General features: G+C 37.3%; 1 protein-coding gene across 1 annotated transcript; it reads left to right on the forward strand.

Moving 5' to 3' along the window:
• The first annotated feature begins 11,571 nt into the window (after positions 1 to 11,571).
• Positions 11,572 to 15,516, forward strand: LOC147524078 (uncharacterized). The gene is given in 3 exon segments (XM_086601788.1): positions 11,572 to 14,764; positions 14,902 to 15,209; positions 15,211 to 15,516. Coding segments are annotated over 3 exon segments (3,330 nt in total). The 5' UTR covers positions 11,572 to 11,925; the 3' UTR covers positions 15,394 to 15,516.
• The last annotated feature ends 7,419 nt before the right edge of the window (positions 15,517 to 22,935 follow it).

Raw genomic sequence — 22,935 nt, forward strand, 5'->3', positions numbered from 1 at the left:
ACCAAAACGCCACCCTTATCGGCTAAGGTGAAAGGAAACACCCTCAGTTTAATTTGTTCAGCACCAACTGTAAGATGGTGGAATGTAGTAAGGACTTGGTCAATCCTACGCATGTGCTGATAAGGTTTTTCATGGTCTAACCCATGAAAAACGGGTAACAAATTAAATATATTTTGGGGGATTCGGAAATCTCCCACTAGGTCTGATAGAACGATACAAGATTTTGGGCTATCGTTCAAGGCTTTGTAAAAGTCAGAGAGAGGAGACTCTCTTTCTTCAGCCATTATTTCAAGTGTGGTGTGTGGTATATTAGTTAGAGGTGTAGTCAGTAGTATACTAGAAAGGCATGTTTGTTGACGTTGTCGGTTGATTACGTTAGGCGTTTTTCTTCTGCCTGACCTTAATCTCATGCAAGGGTAAGACCAATCTTAACTAAATACGACAACACTCCAAACAATCCTGATATGCTAGTATGAACCTCTAACAGGAGATGCAAGGTGTTGAAGAAAGAAGTACCTGAATGCCTCCTTGCTTCACTTATGAATAGCGTCTTGTATACGCGTGCTCAGTGTATATAACAAGTTAGAACACTGAAAACCTTGAAGAAATGGAAGTTTGAAACAAACCTACGAAAATCGGGCAGTTTCAGCAGAGGGCATGGGTCGCGCTCAGAATAGGCCTAGGTAGGGCACGGGTCGAGCTCAGGTCAAAATTGGAGCTCCAGGCGCTTCAGCTCGGGGGGTGCTCGAACTTTGCCTTGGTAGAGCTGGTATTTCGGTAAAAACTCAAGTTCCAGCGCTTCAAATGGGGCCTTCGAAGTTTTGCCTTGGCAAGCTGGCTGGCTTCAGCTAAAAACTTTAGTTCCAGGCGTTTGGGCATGAGTGGTACTCCAATTTAGCTTGCCTAGGGCGCGGGTTACACTCCGTGTAATTCTGTGAGAAAAATATCAGTGCTGAAACGGACAACCACAGTTAGAATCAAACAAGGGTGGGTGGGTTATGGAACTAGAAGTGGAAGATGGCAGCGGCGCCATTTGATAAATGGAAAATGAATAGTTTTACTCACAAATAAGCGATGAAACTTAAACGCAAGTAAAACTAAAACTTAACGAAGACTGTTTATCAAAGATTTATTCTACTCTCGAATCTATCGAAATAGAGTGGAGTAAAAGATTTGTTCCATTCCTTGTTCTTTAGCATTCAATGTTTTCTAATATTATCAGTCCTAGCCAAAGTTAGTGAGAGTAATGGTGGGAATTTATACTACAATGTGAATTCAACTAACAAGATACGAATAACGAAATGACGGAAATACTAAGGTTTAAATCTAGAAAAAGAATTAGGGGGGATTGAATCCACCTTGAATCCAACTTAATAAACTAGCATAGATTATTGTAATCAAATTCTTACATTCTTACGATAAGAATTGGTTGTTCTAATCCCTAATCATTCATGGCAATCTCTACCAACTAATGACTAGCATGTGAGGAAGTTCTACCCATTCTCATGTCGAACCAACTACCTTCTAGAGTGGAATAGACTCTTATAACGATTCTACACTACACATTCAAGTTTTCATCAAAGCTTTATCAAACCCCTCTAATGGAGGTTTAGCCTTGATTCATCAAACTATCATTTCTCATGGAATTCAAACAAGACATCATATAAAGGTTCTAACTTTACTAAATTGAACTAATCAATAATTCAAATCTAACTTAACAACTAAGAAATGATTAATAACTAAGAATCAAAATTAGATATAAGTAATTTTAAATAACAAAAGCTGAAATTATGAAGAACTAATTATTTTTATTAATCTAAATAAGAATTAACAATCATTTAATAATCTAAATTAAAACAAGGTAATAGAAAAACTAATTAATTGAAAGAAAACTAGATCTAGAACTATGCTAATGGCTACTTTCTACCTAAACTAAGTATCTCTTAATAGCTAAGTCTTGTGTGTGGAAATGGAGGAGACCAAATCCATATTTTTGTGCATGGGCTGAGGAACCATGTTTTGGGCCGGAAAATCGAGCCCAAAGCCCAATTTCTTCAGTCCACATAGCCCTTTTCAGCTAGCTTTGACTTCAATAGACTTTTTGTCCACTTTTGCTTCTCTGATTGAATCAAGGTTTGAACTATTGGAAAGCTCTTTCTGAGCTGGTCGTTTTGACATAAAGTACACCCAATTCCGAGGCCTGAGTCCAAAGATACGGTCTTCAGAAGTTCTGCTGACTTTTGTGTGTTGTTTCTGCCCGCGTTGACTTTGACTTTTCAGCTTTTGATTGGGCTTTATGAAGGATTTTTCTCCTTGAATCTTTGTCTTTAATCACAGAACTTCTTAGCAACCAACCCTTGCTCCTTTATCTCGCCAAAGTGGCACATTTCTGCACATAATTGACTTTAATGTCTGAAATATATAAAAGCACGTAATCAGCATTAACTTTTATTTATTACTCGTATAATTGGTCTAAAAGTATTATTGTTTTGGGCTCTTATCAGTCTCAGCATCCAATAAGGTTTTGCTCTTGAAATATATCGCATTCTCTATCTTATCCACGACCCGGACGAGGACCGAACTAATCGCATACTTCGTGACCCCCAGATACAAGTATAATTTTTCCCCATATTCCGGTCACGACAATAAAGGTGCCTTTCCCAAATAACTCTTCAACTCCTGAAATGCCTTTTCGCATTTCGCGGTCCATACAAAATCCGGCGTACCCCTTAACAACCGGTATAGCGGCCTACATTTGTCTAACGATTTTAAAATGAATCTATTTAACGCTGCGACCCTTCCCACCAGGCGCTGCACTTCTTTGACGTTCTGCGGCGAGGGCATCTCCACCAAGGCTCTAATCTGCTCAGGGTTAGGCTCTATTCCCCGGTGAGTAACAATTTAACCTAAAAACTTCCCAGTGGTCACTCCAAACTTGCATTTATCTGGATTGAACTTCAAGTTATGCATCCGCAGTATTCTGAATGTCTCCTTCAGCCCCTCTAAATGCTCCTCTTCTGACATACTCTTTTCCACCATATCATCTATGTATATTTCCATTCCCTTCCGAATCTTGCTCTCAAACAATTTCTTTCCCAATCGCTGGAAAGTGGCCCCTGCATTCTTCAAAGGCTATGTCATGCTTCCGTTAAACCAGTACAGATTTTTCTATGATGGTCTTAGCTGCTTCCTGTCTATCTTCATCTCTTCCATTGCCCCTCTAAACAACAAATCTACAACACTGCCGCAATCCACCAACACCCTTTTTACCATGTAATTGCCCATCGCCACCGTGATTACTAATGCGTCCTCGTGCGGGGAGTCGATGACCTTAAGGTCCGCGTTAGTAAATACGATGCTCCCCTTTCCATTCGCGGACTGACCTTCCTCTTTTTGTGTATGTAGATGGTGTATGGTCGTTGAACAAAATAGAAGCGTATCAAAACCTAATTATCCCTTAATAAGTAAAGGATGAGTAGGGCATCGTTCCACTTTTAAGTGTATGTTATGTGAAGGATAGGACTGGAAAAGGGGTTTAAAGGATTTAAAACTATGATTGTAGAGATTTTAGATTCTAATGCTAAACTAAACTAAATTAACTAAACTATTGAGAATTTATAAGAGAGGGAATTCAAGAGATTAGAATCTACTAATACTTTTAATCTATGACCTTCTACTTCATGGTTGTTCTTACATGTAGACTACAATTAGGCAATCGAGCGAGTGCCAATGCCCTCTTTGACGAAACATCGTTAACAATTAACTCTACTTAAGGTTGTTCCTATGTTTTATGGTATTAATATCTTCTTTCCTTTTATGTAATCTCGGGCAGCTATTCAATGTATTATCGAGAGCAACATCAAGGAGTACTTCCTAATAGGGCGGCCATTCAATGAATCACCACTTAAGGCAAACACAAAGAATACTTCCCCTAGGCAGCCACTCCCTGAGCTACTCCTTCTAAGGCAACATAAAGAATACTTCCCTAACTCTAAAGAACTATACTACTATAAGAAAAGTAAAGAACACTAGCATGATATTAATATTGCATAACATAAACCCTATTTTATACTTCCATCCCCTGGTGTGGGCAATGGAATTAATAACTAAAAACATAAAGAACTAACCAAATTAAAGAACACCATGAACCAGAAGAATCATTAAACCTTAAGCATCGGCTTCATCTCCTCCCTTGAAGGAGAATATTAGCCTTCCATAAAGAAGGAAGAACACGAAGAACGAGAAGAAGAAGAGTTGAAGAACATAAGACTAGAAAGGCTAATTTATTAAGACTCAGCTAGTTAAAACCGATCTTTTATTATTAATCTCTTTTTGCCTCAAGTTCTGGAGACAAAAATATAAGTGAATTGGCCAATTATGTGAGGCACTTAGGTCCTCTATTTATAGAGGTTACAATGAGCTCTAGAAGCATTCCAAACCGTCATTTGTTTCCAAATACAAATAGACTTCTTTCAGAGTCCAACTTCATCTCCAAAACTGAGAAGAAATTGGCTACAGTGTCGATCCATGCGTCTTGATGCACTATTCATGTATCTCAGACGCAATCAATGCGTCCCAGACGCATAAGCATATTTTGTCTCTTCTGCTCTATCCTTCTATCCTCTTTTGCAGGCTTTGGTCCAAGCAACGAATTCTTTGGCCTTAGGCTTCTAAATAGGCTTTAAAATAGGTTCAAGTCGTATCTTTAATAGCTCCAATTCCTTGGCCTTCTCCATTAAGCAATGAATTCTTTGGCCTTGGTCTTCTAAATAGGCTTTAAAATAGGTCCAAGTCGTATCTTTAATAGCTCCAATTCCTTGGCCTTCTCCATGATTGTCCACGGGCTTCTCATGTGATTCTTAATGCTCTGAATTGCTCCGTTTTACACCTTTTTCTCTAATATTCCACAAAACTCTCTCTTTCACCTGTAGAATCATAAAACATAACTTACAAACACTATTAGTCCACTAAGATAGCTAAACAAGAGGCATAATTGAGGGTTAAATATCACTTTTTGAGCACTTATCACGGACCAAGGAGATGGTTGTGACTATCCTGGTGCCTCGTTAACTTGTTGGATACTCATTGTTTGTCTTATCTTGTCTCAGTGTGCATTATGACTCAAAACTTCTCGACTAAAAATCACATTGATCGTTCCCAATATCCTCCCCTGATTTGGTACCTACTCCTCTTTCCCCTTCTCTATTTCAAACTCCTTCAACAATCCCTTCCCTATCATCCTTTGTACTAACCACTTTAATGTGTAGCAGTCATTCGTCTCATAGTTCTATATCTGATGGTAGGCACAATAAGACTTGCCCAGTATTTCCACGGGATTTTTTCGGGGCCCTTTGTAACCTTGTAAATTTTGAATTAATGGCAATATCTCGTCCACCGGCCTATTCACCACTGCCTGTTCCATCTCCTGGTAAGGTTTCTTCTCTCTATTCTCCTTTCGGGTCTCTTCTCTGCCTCTTTCTGGCTGCGATGAATTCCCGTGATACCTATTGCTTCCCTTATACGACGCTTCATACCTTCGGTCGTCCTCATTTCTTTCCAATGACAATACTACCTTCCCTGGTCTCTTCATTTCTTTCTGCATAGTATCCTCGTACCTTATATATTTCTCTACCCTCGGGTATTGATAAGTGCTCAAAAAGTGCTATTTAAACCTCGATTATGCCTCTTGTTTAGCCATCTTAGTGGACTAATAGTGTTTGTAAGTTATGTTTTATGATTCTACAGGTGCAAGAGAGACTTTTGTGGAATATTAGAGAAAAAGGGGTAAAACGGAGCAATTCGGAGCATTAAGGATCACATGGAAAGCCCGTGGACAATCATGGAGAAGGCCAAGGAATTTGAGCTATTAAAGATGCAACTTGGACCAATTTTAAAGCCTATTTGGAAGCCCAAGGCCAAAGAATTCGTTGCTTGGACCAAAGCCTACAAAAGAGGATAGAAGGATAGAGCAAAAGAGACAAAATAGGCTTACGCGTCTGGGACGCATTGATTGCGTCTGAGATACATGAATAGTGCATCAAGACGTATGGATCGACACTGTAGCCAATTCCTTCTCAGTTTTGGAGACGAAGTTGGACTCTGAAAGAAGTCTATTTGTATTAGGAAACAAATGACGGTTTGGAATGCTTCTAGACCTCATTGTAACCTTTATAAATAAAAGACCTAAATGCCTCATGTAATTGGCCAATTCACTTATATTCTTGTCTCCATAACTTGAGGCAGAGAGAGATTAATAATAAAATATCGGTTTTAACTAGCTGAGTTTTAATAAATTAGTCTTTCTAGTCTTATATTCTTTGACTCTTCTTCTTATCGTTCTTCGTGTTCTTCCTTCTATATGGAAGGCTAATCTTCTCCTTCAAGAGAGGAAATGAAGCCGATGCTTAAGGTTTAATGATTCTTCTGGTTCATGGTGTTCTTCAATCAAGTTAGTTCTTTATGTTTTTAGTTATTAATTTCATTGCCTACACCAAGGGATGGAAGTATAGAATAAGGTTTATGTTTTGCAATATTAATATCATGCTAGTGTTCTTTACTTTTCTTCTAGTAGTATAGTTCTTTAGAGTTAGGGAAGTATTCTTTGTGTTTCCTTAGAAGGGGTAGCTCGGGGAGTGGCTGCCTAGGGGAAGTATTCTTTGTGTTTGTCTTAAATGGTGATTCATTGAATGGCCGCCCTATTAGGAAGTACTCCTTGATGTTGCTCTCGGTAATACATTGAATGGCTGCCCGAGCTTACATAAAAGGAAAGAAGATATTAATAGCATAAACATAGGAACAACCTTAAGTAGAGTTAATTGTTAACGATGTTTCGTCCAATAGGGCATCGGCACTCAATCGATTGCCTAATTGTAGTCTACTTGTAAGAACAATCATGAAGCAGAAGGTCATAAATTAAAAGTATTGGTGGATTCTAATCTCTTGAATTCCCTCTCTTATAAATTCTCAATAGTTTAGTTAATTTAGTTTAGTTTAGCATTAGAATCTAAAATCTCTACAATCATAGTTTTTAATCCCTTAAACCCCCTTTCCATTCCTGTCCTTCACATAACATACACTTAAAAGTGGAACGATATTCTACTCATCCTTTACTTATTGAGGGATAATAAGGTTTTGATAGGCTTCTATTTTGTTCAACAACCATACACCATCTACATACACAAAAAGAGGCAAGGTCAGGTATAAGTCATGCAACGTGGCGATCTCATTCTTGGCCACGGACTCATGCACCCTGGTTCCCAGCCGTAACCCTCTCTCAAATGCTATTACTGTAGTTATTTCATCCAAGTTCTCCACCTTCAACGTCTCTGCCATGAATCTGCACAAGAAATCCCTCACCGACTTCGCAGATCTCTGCCTTACATTAAATAACGCTGCGATATCCACTACCCGCTTTTTCTGATGAATGAAGTGATCTATGAAAGCTTACTCTAACTCCTGAAAGTTGTTTATACTCTTAGTCGGTAGCCGGTAATACCAGTCAGAAGCTCCCCCTTTCAAGCTTGCTGGAAACATCATGCATCGCAGCCCATCATACTGCGGTTCTTGCCATAGTGGCATCTGCTATCGAAAGTGATGGATGTGATCCTCCGGGTCGCCCTTCCCTTCATACCTTTCAAACCTGGGTTGGTTGAACCTCTTTGGTACCTCAAACTTCCAAACCGCATCAGCCAACGGGTTGCGATTTAGTCCTGCCACCACCTGGCTTGCCACCCCACTTATGTGTTTGGCTTGTTCCAGGTTCGCCTTCAGATCGTTAGCAATCATTTCTCAAACTTGCTCTTTTGTGAGCCCTATCACCACATTATCTACCAGATTCGGTCTCCCATCCTCCTCTTTCTCTGACTCGGACACCTCCCTCTAAGATTCCTCTATAGTCTCCTTCTCCCTTCGAAGCCCTTCATTTTCTTCCCTCAGCCTTGCTATCTCCTCATGCAACAACCTCATTTCCTCTGAATATGACACTATTGTCTCTTCACCGCCTCACTCTCTTCCGTCACTCCTCACTAACTCCACCTCCTCCTCAGTGACCACTGCCTTTCTTGGTCTCCCTACTCTCTGCACCCTTGTCGCCATTCCTCTACTAGCTATGATCTATCCCCACAGACGGCGCCAAATGTAGTACCCTCTTTTCTCTCTAAGCTTTTCACTCCTGTTTTTCGCTATTCTCCTCTTCCTTTTCTCCCCCCATTTTTCTCTCTCTTTCACTGTTCTCTTTATACCCCCTTCTGTTCACCCCTGGTCATCCATCTGTCCATCAATCTCTCAGTCTCCATATCGCCACGTGTAGGGTTTCCGTACATACCGATAGGTCTGATACTCTATTCTGTGCTGCGCGGGGATTGTGTTTATCTGACTCCAGGCTAATCTAACCTTTGACTCACGACCTTCATCCATTGACCTCGTGCCTCATGTGCTTCCCCCTCTCCTCTATATTTCCATATAGCCGCGACCCTGTTAAGATGCTCCCTGTTTTACTTTCTATCTCGCTACCATACCCATCTGTCGTTGATCTTCCAAGCTGTCATAATTTGGGTCGCTACAACATCTTTATTACTGTTTTCTACTGTCTCATCACACATATTATAATAATCATTAGGAAACATTGGTTCTACCATTAGTTCCAATACTTCCTACTATTGATGATTCCTCCACCCTTGGTTCATCTTCCACTGCTAGTCCTCCTTCCACTTCTTTACCTATTGTTGTTCCAGTGCCACCATCTGATCATGTGTCTCCATCAGACCTTATGTCCTTACCTAATCCTTTGCCACCACCTGATCTTGTGTCTCCATCTGATATTGTATCTCCATCAGACCCTGTGTCCTTATCTGATCCTTTACCATCACATGATATTGTGTCACCATCTGATTCTATTTCCATGCCACCACCAGTTATAGTTCCTTCATCTAGCTCTAAGCCACCATAAGCTTCCACCTGCACCAACGTCAATGCATGTTTCTAAGCCACCACATGTTCCTACACCATTATATGCCCCAACACCATCTCATGTTCATGCCACTTCACCGCCACTTGATTCGTTTGAGGTTCCTTCTGTTTCTACTGATGTTGTTCTACATGTGCATATTGCCCAACATAAAAGGTTACCGTAGTTAAGCTAAATATTGACACAGTTAGTTTTGTTATATGGAATGGTGATGGGAAGAGAATATGTAAGATGATAGATGATGGATGTCGTTGACCGAAACTATGTGAGATCAAAATCTAATTATCCCTCTATGAGTAAAGGATGAGTAGGATATCATATCGTTCAACTTTTAAGTTGTATTGTGAATAAGAACAGGATTGAAAAGGGGGTTTAAGATTTAAAATAGTGGTTGTAGAGAATTGATGATTACTAATGTTAAGCTAATTAAACTAACTAAACTAGTGATTTATTATATATATGAGAGGGAATTCAAAAGATTTGAATCCATCGATGCTTTTGATCCGCGACCTTTTGTTTTATGGTTGTTTTCACAAGTAGACTACAATTAGGCATTCAAGCGAGTGTTGATGCATTCTTGGATGAAACCTCATTAACACTTATTTCTACGTACTTAAGATTGTTCCTATGTTTATGCACTTATTTCTATTAATATATTCTTTCCTTTTATCTTTAATGTAAGCTCGGGCAACCATTCAATGTATTATCGAGAGCAACATCAAGGAGTACTTCCTAATTAGGCAGTTATTCAATGAATCACCACTTAAGACAAACACAAAGAATACTTCCCCTAGGCAGCCACTCCCTGAGCTACCCCTTCTAGGGCAACACAAAGAATACTTCCCTAACTATAAATAACTACACTGCTACTAGAAGAAAAGTAAAGAATACTAGCATGATATTAATATTGCAAAACATAAACCCTATTTTATACTTCCATCATCTGGTGTGGGCAATAAAACTAATAACTAAAAATATAAAGAACTAACTTGATTGGAGAACACCATGAATCAGAAGAATCACCGAACCCTAAACACCGGCTTCATCTCCGCCCTTGGAGACGTATAGGAGGAAATGTATATGGATCAGCCAACTGGATATGTTATGCAAGATAAGTTAGATATGGCGTGTCAATTGAGGAAAGCAATTTATGGTTTGAAACAGTCACCTCGGGTATGGTTTGATAAGTTCAGCTCTGTTGTGATTGGTTATGGTTTTCAGCGTTCTTTTTCTGATTACTCGGTGCTTATTCGTCGTTTTTCTGCTGGTACTATTGTTCTTATTGTTTATGTTGATGATATTATTATTATTGGTGATGATTTTGGTGGCATTACAGATTTGAAGTCTTACTTAGTTTGACATTTTCATACAAAAGATTTAGAACTTCTTCGATATTTTCTTGGGATTGAAGTTGCTCGATCCAAGGATGATATTTATTTCTCACAACGGAAATATGTGACAAATTTGCTTTCAGAGATTGGCATGCTTACTTCCCGACCAATTGATACTCCTATGGATGGATTCCACTGTAAAACTTGATAATGTACAGTGAGAGATTTTTGATGATGTTGGTCGGTATAAGAGATGGTTGGAAAGCTGATTTATCTTACTGTTACTCGTCCTAGTATTACATTTATTGTTAGTGTGGTTAGTCGGTTCATGCATGCACCTCGTACGCCTCACTGGGAGGCAGTTATTCGAGCTCTAAGGTATTTGAAGGGTTCTCCAGGTCAAGGTCTACCGTACATACAATCACAGTCTCTGTCTATTATTGGATACTCTGATGCTGACTGGACTGGTAGTCGTACTGATCGTCGTTCCACTTTTGGGTATTGTACCTTTGTTGGTCGGAATCTTGTTACATGGCGTAGCAAGAAACATAATGTTGTCCAATGCTGAAGCTGCGTATAGAGCTATGACTCATACAACTTGTGAGATGATGTGGGTTCATTCACTTCTTTCTGAGATGGGTATTATTGTTCCTTCTCCTATGCAGATGCTTTTTGATAATCAAGCTGCTATTTTTATTGCGAGTAATCCCGTATGAAGATGTCGAAACTAACTAACCCGAACTCTCTTCTCTCTCAACTTTCTTTTCCATTAACAATAATAAAATTTCACTAACATATTTGCATTGCGGATTTGCAAATCGAGTTATTGAGTTACCACAACAACTTGCAACAAGAAAAAGCATACACAGTACACTTTTACAAGGAATTCTAACCACCTGGAGAGAAAATGCAAATGTTAAAAATTGAATTCGGTAATGTTGTCAATCACAGAAGATTGAAAAATAAAACTGAAAATCGGAAGCAAATCAAGTACTAAGATTAAGAAATTACGGTAAGCTTTTCTGTACCAATCATAAAAACATAGGTTTGCACCAGTCCCTTTCAACATCAGCTGCGCAAGAACCGTTACGGGAGATTCTTTGTAGTTACGATGTCATTTATCGTCAAACCCAAATGTACGTAATTCCAAATTCTATTGTTTCGAAGGATAAGAGTTTGAGATTTGTTTCGAAGGATAAGAGTTTGAGATTGAACAACTATTAAGTTATTTCAAAGCTGTAATATCTTCAGAACGACAAAATTGGGATGCTTTAACTTTTATTTTTCAATTATATTGAGACTAAATCACTAAATTAAGGTGACACAAAGGGATAAAGAAAATTAAGAAATGTGGACAAAGTCACTCTCCCATCTCTCCCCACCTCTCCTCCTCCCATAAAGAAATCCAAAAGCAGCATCCGAATTCCAATTTCTCTTTCTTTCTCTGCACAAACATCATGGCTTAGCTGTTCTTGGATCCGGAGATCCTGGGTCTTTGAACTTATATATAAAATTATAATCATCTTTACAAGACATGGTTTGGTTCCTGTCCTCCAATCTGCTCTCATTGCCTCATATTTACATCCGACCCCTTTTCTCTTTCACACTTAAAACAGTCTGAGTATAGTAATGCTTATCCATCCATGGAGCCTCTTCGCCTCCTTCCTTTTCCTATTCATCTCTCAATCCTTTTTGACACCTTTCACGGCTTTTGCCGTCAATGACCAAGGCGAAGCACTCTTATCATGGAAGAAGAGCTTGAATAGATCGCCCGAGGCCCTAAACAATTGGAATCCAAGCGATGAAAATCCATGCGCTTGGTTTGGAATCTCTTGCAACTTCAACCATGAAGTAGTTGGAATGAACTTGAAGTATGTTGATTTACTAGGCAATGTTCCTTCGAATTTCACTTCACTGAAATCGTTAAATAAGCTTGTCTTGTCCGGAACAAACCTTACTGGTTCAATTCCTAAAGAGCTTGCTGATCTTGGAGAATTAGTTCACTTAGACTTGAGTGATAATAGTCTCACTGGTGAAATCCCAAGTGAGATTTGCAGCTTGAGTATGCTTGAAATGCTTTTTCTGAATTCAAATCAGCTAGAAGGATCATTCCGGACCGAATTCGGGAATCTCTGGAGCTTGAAACGGTTGGTTTTGTTTGATAACCAGTTAAGTGGTGTTATTCCAAGTACCATTGGAAGACTGAAAAAACTAGAAGTACTAAGAGCGGGAGGGAACAAGAATCTTGAAGGTGCTTTACCTTCGGAGATTGGGAACTGCAGCAATTTGATCATGTTAGGACTTGCTGAGACTAGCATTTCAGGCTTCCTTCCTCCAAGTCTTGGCCAGCTCAAGAAACTTCACACATTAGCCCTATACACCGCACTTATTTCTGGCCAAATTCCTCCAGAACTCGGAGATTGTACGGAGTTAGAAAGCATTTACATGTACGAAAACTCTCTCACAGGATCGGTTCCAGCCCGATTGGGGAATCTTCGTAATCTTCAAAACTTACTCCTCTGGCAGAACAATTTAGTTGGTGTTATCCCTCCTGAGCTCGGTAACTGCTCCGAATTGTTGGTACTTGATATATCAATGAATTCTCTTAGTGGGAGCATTCCTCAAACTTTTGGAAACTTCACATCGTTGTTAGAGCTTCAGTTGAGTGTGAATCAAATCTCTGGTTCAATTCCTTCTGAAATCACAGACTGTCAAAGCCTTACTCACATCGAACTTGATAACAATCAAATCACGGGTTCGATACCTTCGGAGATCGGTAAGCTTGGAAATCTCACATTATTATTCTTATGGCAAAACAGGCTTGAAGGAACCATTCCACCATCCATTTCTCTTTGCAAGCATCTTGAAGCCATTGATCTTTCTCAAAACAATCTCATCGGTCCGATACCAAAACGAATATTTGAATTGCAAGAGCTCAACAAATTGCTCCTTCTTTCCAACAATCTTTCAGGTGAAATTCCACCCGAGATTGGGAAATGCATATCGCTCATCCGATTCAGAGCGAACGAAAACAAGATTACTGGACCAATTCCGCCAGAGATTGGAAACTTGCGAAATTTAAATTTCTTGGATCTCGGATCCAACAGATTATCTGGAAACATTCCAATCCAAATTTCCAACTGCCAAAATCTCACGTTTCTCGACTTACATTCAAATTCATTAACCGGACCATTGCCAGATAGTTTCAATCAGCTCGTTTCCCTTCAATTCGTTGACTTTTCTGAAAACTCGCTCGGAGGAACTTTGAGTCCGAGTCTTGGATCATTGAGTTCGCTCACTAAGCTGGTCTTCTGTAAAAATCAATTTTCAGGTCCAGTTCCTTCACAGCTAGGTTCTTGCAGCAAGCTTCAGCTACTAGATCTAAGCGGGAATCAATTTTCCGGCGAAATTCCGCGAACTCTTGGTAAAATTCCGGCATTAGAAATCGCTTTGAATTTGAGCTGGAATAAACTTACTGGCGAAATCCCGGTGGAATTTTCAAGCTTAGATAAGCTGGGAGTTCTTGATCTATCTCATAACCAACTCACAGGCGATCTTCGAATTCTAGCTGGGCTACAAAATCTAGTAGTTCTCAACATTTCGTACAACAATTTCTCGGGGAGAGTACCGTACTCAACTTTTTTCACTAAACTTCCACTCAGTGACCTCACTGGTAATCCGAACCTTTGCTTTACAGGAAACCACTGTGTTTATGAGTCTCGAGGCAGAAGCATCGCGAGACACAGTGAAGGTGCTAAAGTGGCAATGGTGGTACTTTTGTGCGCAGTTGGCGCGCTTCTTTTGACTGCGGTTTACATAGTTATTCGAGGAACAAATTTCCGCCGTGTCTTCAGCGGGACAAATGCGGATGCTGATGATGATGTGGAAGTGGGTCCGCCATGGGAAGTGACATTGTACCAGAAACTCGACTTGTCGATTGCTGACGTTCTGAGTTGTTTGACGGCGGGTAACTTGATTGGGAAAGGAAGATCAGGGCTGGTGTACAAAGCAAATCTTCCGTCTGGGTCAGTTATCGCCGTGAAAAGGTTCAGATCATCCGACGTGTATTCAGCATCGGCATTTTCATCAGAAATTGCTACTTTGGCAAGAATACGTCACCGGAATATTGTGCGCTTGTTGGGCTGGGGTGCAAATAGGAAAACGAAACTTCTGTTTTACGACTACTTGCCGAATGGTACATTGGGTGCAATGCTGCATGATGGGTGCTCAGTGGAATGGGAGGCAAGGATTAAAATAGCAGTTGGGGTAGCTGAAGGACTTGCTTATTTGCATCATGACTGTGTTCCAGCCATCTTGCACCGTGACGTGAAAGCGCATAATATACTGTTGGGCGAAAGGTATGAAGCTTGCTTGGCGGATTTCGGTCTTGCAAGACTTGTTGAAGATCAGAGTACATCGTTTTCTGCTAATCCACAATTTGCTGGGTCGTATGGCTACATGGCACCAGGTGTGTATTACCGTCATTTCTTCTCAGTCAGTTAACCCGTAATTACTTAATTTTAGCATGTGTGTTAAGTGTTGTCTAGTCTAGCTATATTGTTATCATGTCTCATTACAATATATTGAGATTTTTTTGAATTGCAGAGTGTGCATGTATGCTAAAAATTACAGAAAAGAGCGATGTTTACAGCTTTGGAGTAGTTCTTTTGGAGCTAATTACAGGAAAGAAGCCAGTGGATTCTTCATTTCCAGATGGACAACACATAGTTCAATGGGTTCGTGATCACCTAAAGTGCAAGAAAGAACCAATTAAGATTATAGATACAAAATTACAAGGCCGACCGGATGCCCAAATTCAAGAAATGCTTCAAGCTTTAGGGATCTCACTATTATGTGCGAGTAACCGTGCCGAAGATCGACCCACAATGAAAGACGTTGCTGCACTGCTAAAGGGAGATTCAACACGAGTCCTCAGCAGGGATTGAGGCAAACAAGCCTGGTAGTAACTCAACGAAGAATTTGAATGAGCCCTCATACTCATCATCGGTATCTTCTGCTCAATTACATTTTCACGGTTCTTCCCATTATTCTCTTGCTTATTCATCTTCTTCAGGCGGAATCTCTTCAAATCATTGAAACATGTGGCCAGGAGGTGTATCTGGTGAAATAAAAGAAAATCCCATTGGTAACCCAATAGGGGACATTCTTTTTTGGCAATGTAAAAAACTAACATAATATATAAGATCAATATTAGCATAATTAGCTTAGTTTTCAACAAAAAAAAAATAAATAAAAAAAAAATAAATCTAGGGTGCGCAGGAGAGAAAAAAGTGAGGGTAAATCTGGGCCACTCACACATAAAAGTGAGGGTGTATTTCAACAAAGAAGTACTGATCCAAAGGCCTATACATCTCGCGCACTGAAGACATACTAAAAAAAAAATAGCATAATTAACATTTTTATCAGTGAGGCTGTGTGATTTCAAAGCCTTAGCAATTCACCGAATAATTCACGAATTGAATTTTTGAAGGGTAAAACGTATAATACTTCTGAATGTTTGAAAGATTCGTAATAATTCGCGATTTTTTGCTTTGAAACGAATAATACGAATTTTTGCCGAAAAATTCGGATAAAAAAAAAATGAAAATTCGGGTGTATTTTTGTTATTTTTTATGTATTTTATGTCCTCACTCTTACTTTAAGTCCATCACTCTTACATTTTTAATGATAAATTAATCCAAAAGCTTTGCTTTTATATTTTTTGGACAATATTTAAATTGTCATATCATGGTGTGTGTGTATTTTAAAATTTGAACGGTAATTTCAATCCAAGAACAAATAAATGAAGGTACCTATGTAGACTATTCAATTGGTTTCAATATTTTTGTAGTTAAATTGTTTAGATATGTTTGTTATTTTGTAAAGAATGACAACTATTATTAATATGTACTAATATAATATCACGAATTTTTTACTTCCGAATTTTTGCAACCAAACATTTAAAATGCGTATTAATTAAACATATAATAATTGCGGTATTGGTTTCGGGTATGGTAAAACCCAAATCGTGAAAATATTTTTTGACCCGAATATTTAACCTTTTTTCATCTTTTTTTTGAATCACTTTAAATAATTCACGAATTATTTCAAAGATCGATTTTTACCGTATTCCGAATTGCTAACCAGGTTTCAAAGTCACAATCATAAATACTTTTTTTTCCTGTTATTTGGCTTTTAGCTTCTTTTCTTTTTTGTTCTTGGCCAACGTGTCCAAATGAAGCATTGTGCATCAAAATTACCAGCATATCAAATTGTAAATTTGTAATGAACGTCACAATATCACAATGCACATTCATTTGTTGGTCCTTAACTCATTATTTCCTTACGAATCAACTAGTGAATGGGCCTTTTGTTGTTTATAATACATATGCTAGGTTGAAACGTTGAAGTGGAAGTTGGTAGGACACACAATTTCCACAAAATAAAGAGCATCCCAATACCGTAAGGGCATCTCCAATGGGGGGTGTAAACCGTATAGAGTGGAAATTTTACACTCCAAATATAAAAAACTCTCTCCAGGGGGTTGTTATACCGTAGGTAATAGTGTATTTTTTTAATAGAGAGGGTGGGAAATTCCCTCCTCGCTATTAGTTAATAAAATCCTATAATATGCACTAATATAATTCTTCGAATTTTTTCTAATTTTGCAACAAAAACATTTAAAAATATAATTTTCGGACGTCACTTGGAGTATGCGTAATTTTCTAATTTTAAAAGTAATTTTTTAATCCCTCGGACGCCAATTATTTCAGTGAATTTTCCCGTATTCGAATTTAAAGGTTTCAAAGTCACAATCGCCACTTTTTTTTCCTGTTACGTCCAGGAGTTTAAAATCTTTTTTTTTACACTCTTCCATTTGCATCAAAATTATAGCATATCAAATGGATATTTATGAACGCTATACAATACTATATAATTAGAGGTGTAAAATCCTAATGGTGAACCTTTGTTGGATACATATGCTAGGTTGGTGGAGGTGTAATTTTACACCCCCCATTGGAGATGCCCTAATGCCCAATGCCAAATGAGAATGCAGGACACTCTATCAAGAGAGCACATGCGACTACACAAGTGCGACCATGTAACTTGCAATATTACTAATGTAGAAAATTCTACCTTTTTGTCTCGGTTTATGATTTTCCATTAATATCTCTGCATTTTTATATAGCTTACAAGTTACAATATGTAGATATTCAGTATTATTTAACAAAATCAATACTTGACTAAATGTTGAATTTTCAAAATTATGCAAAAAGTGTGTGCACAACGTAATACTAGTAGTCTAGTAGTATCCTTGTTCGTGATTTGGTCAAAATTCTCCTAAATATTTCGGTTTTTGAGAAATTTGGAATTTCAGATCAAGAGTCGAAAATATCTGAATTTCAGAATGTATATAATGGAATAAGGGATAGAATGTACTTAAAAAAATTCCAATTTTTAGATTTGTCGGTATAAGAATATTAAAGTTTGTGTGTTTGTATTCTTCTCAATTGAGGTATAAATAATATACTTACAAGATAAATTATGATACAACAGCAGCAATCTACAGCTAATACATAGGTGAGAATATATAGAGTATAATGCAAGATCACCATAAATATAGTAATACAGATCATGCTTTTACACTCCCCAACAAACTTGGCGGTTTTTGGCGGACAAGTTTGGAGCGCAAGAGCTGAAAGCGATGCTTGTGAAGTCCCTTGGTGAAGACATCAACAGTCTGATCAACTGAGGGGACAAATTGAACATGGTGAGTGCCAGATATTACACGTTCACGAATGAAGTGATAGTCAAGCTCGATGTGCTTAGTACGAGCATGAAAAACAGGATTATAAACCATATATGTAGTGCTAAGATTGTCACAGTAGAGTGTAATCGGTGTTGAAACCGGCAAGTGAAGTTCGCGAAGAAGGTGTGCGATCCATGCTCTGATACCATATAAAAATATTAAAATTTGTGTATTTGTATTCTTCTACAGCTAAATTAGGAAACGACAGTAGCAATCTACAGTTAAAATTTGTGTTACCATACAAGATAAATTAGGAAACGATAATAGCAATCTACAAGTATATGGAGTATAATACAAAATTATTATAAATATGGTAACACAGATAATACTTTTACAATTGGAATTCCAGATATTTCAAAATCTTAAACTATGAGTAGTACTTACTACTACTGAGAAGTCTAAAATATGAGGATGAAGATGAACCATGACCTATAGGAAGCCGTTGTAGTGTGGATATGAGGATGAACGTGAACCATGAACCAGAAGAAACCCTTGCAGTGTTGCTTCAATGTGAAGTCATTTTCATTTGTTTAAAAATAAAATAAAATATGTGTGGGTGTATTGATGCGTGTGATGTTTCTAAAACAACCAATACGCAGGACCCTAGAACAGTGGGGAATGGTATGTGTGGTTGTGTGGAAATGAGGGTAATCATTAGTTGTTTCACCGTCCCTCTCTTTCCAGCATTATTTTGCATTTGTTCTCTTCATTTGCCTCATTGGTAATACGCCGAAGCTTCCTTAATTTTATTTCATGCTACTGTTGTTTGGCCCCACCACGTGGCAGACAGGCAGCTTAATTTTCAGATTAACCATATTTAACGCAAAATATATATCGCATCAAGAAACACGAGACCAGTTTAGAATCTAATTATTCAGTGAGCTAATAGAATACCAAAAAACTATGTGAAACAATGGTGGTGAGGAGCAGAAAATGATTCCAAGATGGATTTCTCCGTTGTTTGCCATCACGTGACGCCACATGCAATGCGTCCAGTGAATAAAACTTGAAATCGAAGTGTCCCACTTCACAGATCTGAGATCTATATATGGACTACAGATATTGTATTCATCTAAGAGCAAGTCCAAATGGGGTGTTATATGCAAGGCCAAATATTTCGATGTCGGCAATATATGGGACCTCCAAAAACCGATATATATATTGAATATATCGATATATCGATAGATATATATCTTTTAGTTGAGCGGTCAAAATTTTGTTTTGTATGTCGATATATTGAAAAATATCAAAAATATTATTGATATATTAATAAAAATCGGTCAAAGATTGGTCAAAGTCAACCATCTATATTGTATACAGCAGTCGATATGTATCAATATATTGGAAAATCCAATATATATTGGATACAAAATGTGTCAATATATCTATCCAATATATCACAATATATTCATATTGGGTACCTAAAAAATCGAGATATATCGACGATACTTTGAAAATATCGGTGATATTTTAGTCCTTTGTTATATGAGGCTGATAAAGGCTATATAGCAGCCCAAACACCAAAATGTCATTTTAATAGGGCTGCTAGAAGGGTTCTAAATTTGACTAGTGTGATAAATCCAACTAAATTTGTGGCCTTGTTTAGTAGCTGCCAAAATAAGTTGTTAGGGGATGGACAACACAGTTTCTGCCGTCTATTGGTAATTTATCTACAGACGGCATAAATTGTGTTGTCTGCCTCCCATTTTAATTAAATGAACGAACGACAGACTTGCCGTCTGTACCTTCCAAACACTTAACACGAATTTTACTTAGCTAACTTCAACAAATTCTTCACTCACATGTATACTTGTTATCCTCAACCTTCAAATTGAGTGAACACCGAATCCTTAGTTCTCTTATTGTTTTCGCCAATTCTCTCTCGATAATGCTCATATATTCTCTCTCAATAGTGTGTGACCCGTTGTTCGGCACCAACAATTGGATCTTCATTAACGTGTATCCACGACTTGCAAATTGTCTCGTCTTCTTGAATTGAGAAATTTGTGGACCTTGTTGTAGTAGTTTTCTTTTATTTTCCTTTTGATGTGGTTACTTGTTCATTTGGATCCATTGTTGTAGTTGGAGACTTGGAGTAGATAGAATTTTTGTGAGAATGGTGAGCAAATGGTGAGAGATCGAGTTGTGTGAAGTAGTTGTGTATAAATATGCAATTTCATAAAAACTAGCTGTTGCAAGTGCCTAGACTAACTTTTGTTGTCTGTTACAACTTAACAAACCAACGACAGAGTTTCTGTTGTCCGTCTCCCGAACTTAACAACTGCTAAAAAGTGCCCATTAGAATGGTTTTTCATGTTTTGGGCAGCCAAATTTGGCTAGACTACTTAAAAGTCTAAAAATCCTATGTGGCAGTACTATAGCGGCCCATTATAGCAGTCCAATAGGGGTGTTATATGGCCCCAAACACCAAAATGTCATTCCAATAGAGCTACTAGAAGGGTCTTAAATTTGGCTAGTGTGATAAACCAAACCAAATTTGTGGCCTTGTCTAGCAGTTGCCATAATTATGTTTAGGGAGATGGATGACACAATTTTCTGTTGTCCGTATGTTAAATTTCGACGGATGACAGAAGTTGTGCCTTCTGTCCAAAATTAATTTGACTTATATTTGCGACTAATGGACGGATGATAGAAATTGTGCCATTAGTATCTTTTTAGCTCCTCCATCTTCAATTCCTCCATTGGAATTGTTTTTTCAGTTTTTCACCTCTCAAATTTGACTTGCCAGCTTAAACTTCTAAATTTCCTATGTGGCACCCTTTTAGTAGTCAAGTTTAGTAGCCCTCCATTGGACTTCCTCTAAGATTGGTTTCATATCCTGTCATGGGTTTACTTCCATATAATCATCTTTGTTTGTTGATTTATTATGCATCTTAGATTGGATCCCTATCAAGTCCATCATATATGGTTTTACTTCCATCTAATCATCTTTGTTTGTTGATTTATTATTTCCTTCATGTGGAAAATTTAGAATTTTTTATGGGAAGCAACAAGTGTGTAAAAAGAGAAGAAAATGATATGAAAGTCCTTAATAGAATAATAGCACAAAGGAGACTCAAGAATTAGACGAATAAGTAATTTGAAATTAAAGAATAATTAGTGAAGGAAAATATTAGATTTGAGATAATTTTGAAAATTTGATTGATTAATAATTGGATGATCAAAGAACTCTTTATATAAATAAACCATACTTGATATCCAAAAAACCTTAACTGCCAATTCTAATTATACTATGTAAAGGAAACTACTAAATCAATTTATTAATTCTACTACCGTAAATATCCTGAGATTAATTCCTATTTGCTCAAGAAATTGTCTCGCATAATTGTTATGATTTTAAGGCGACTAGCTGTTAGATAAGTTATCTTACATTTCTAATCCAGTGCTATTTTTCCTTACTTTTTTCAGTAACAAATGGTAGGTGAGACTATCTTATCATCTTCTCCTTGCGTTTATTTTCCATTTTGGGCACAGTTCTTCACTTGATTAGATGAAGTTAATGGACTCAGATCCTTCTCTCCCTAACTCAAGTCATTTTATGTCTTAGAGTTCTCTCTTTGGGAATTCGAGTAATTCGAGTAATTGTACTACTGTTTTGAAGAATTACTCTCCTTAACTATGTGATGATGTTGTGGGTGAAATCCCACAACAAATTATAGATTAAAGTATTGAGTAATGGAATGATGTTCTTGTAGGTTATTTTCTAGAAAAAAAAATTATAATTTCCATATGTATAGGCTACACTAAAGAAAAAATGGAAGCTTAAGGGTTCCATGGAGATCACTACCGATAAAGATCTGTTTTCTATTTTAAATTCAATATTGATGAGGACAATGATTTGGACAAATTCTTTGAATATATAATTCTATCGTCTACAACTTGTCAATCAACAAAAATCTCAAAAACTGCAAAATAATCAATAAAATATGTTTAGAATAGTGGTAAGTGAGGTATCAATCCACATCTTAAAGTGAATAAATGGGAGATAATAGATTTCGTAAACCAATAGCTAACTTGGTAATTAATATTAAAACAATTTTTGAGAATTTCTAATATTTTATCTAAACTAAAAATAAAGCAACTTGTAAAGAAATAATGGCTAACTTAAGAAATTAATTGTCAAATATCAATTTTATCAAAACCCTTGGTAGAAAGTTACTGACTCACCAATAATTCTTGTAATTCATTTTTATACCCTTTTGTTAATTTCTCCGAAACTTCACTAAATCTTAAACGCTAATTCTAAAATTAGTGGAAAATATAACTTTAAGACGAATAATACAAATTAATATTAAATTTCAACCCTTTATTCTCTTTGACTCCAAATGAGGAATTTTTAGGCATTCAATGTCCACAATAAGTAGTACAAAAATTTCCAAAAATTTCTTAATAACTAATAAAGTCGAGTCTAGAAGATTTTCACAAAAACAATAAACTAACAATGGAAAATACCCTTTATTTTCCACGGTGATAAAAACCATGCACATTTAACTTTAGCGTAAAAATCAATTAAAAAGAGATGTCATTGGATTTCAAGAAAAACACTTATAATCGAGATTCTAACAAAACGGACAAAACCAAAATAACAAGAATTTTGTGGAGAACTTTCACTTTCCACCATAGGATGGAAGTTTAACCCTCTATATTATTAATTATTATGAAAGAATAATTAAAGATCAGAGATATAATGAACATTGAAATCGCCTTTATTGCTTTGACATTAATTTTTGGAAAATTACACACTCTAGTGTACTCTTCCTTACTAAATAAATGAACTACAAAACTAAATTTCTCCTAATTGAATACTA

Source organism: Coptis chinensis, chromosome 1, assembly GCF_015680905.1.
Source record: "Coptis chinensis isolate HL-2020 chromosome 1, ASM1568090v1, whole genome shotgun sequence".
NCBI classification, from domain to species: domain Eukaryota; kingdom Viridiplantae; phylum Streptophyta; class Magnoliopsida; order Ranunculales; family Ranunculaceae; genus Coptis; species Coptis chinensis.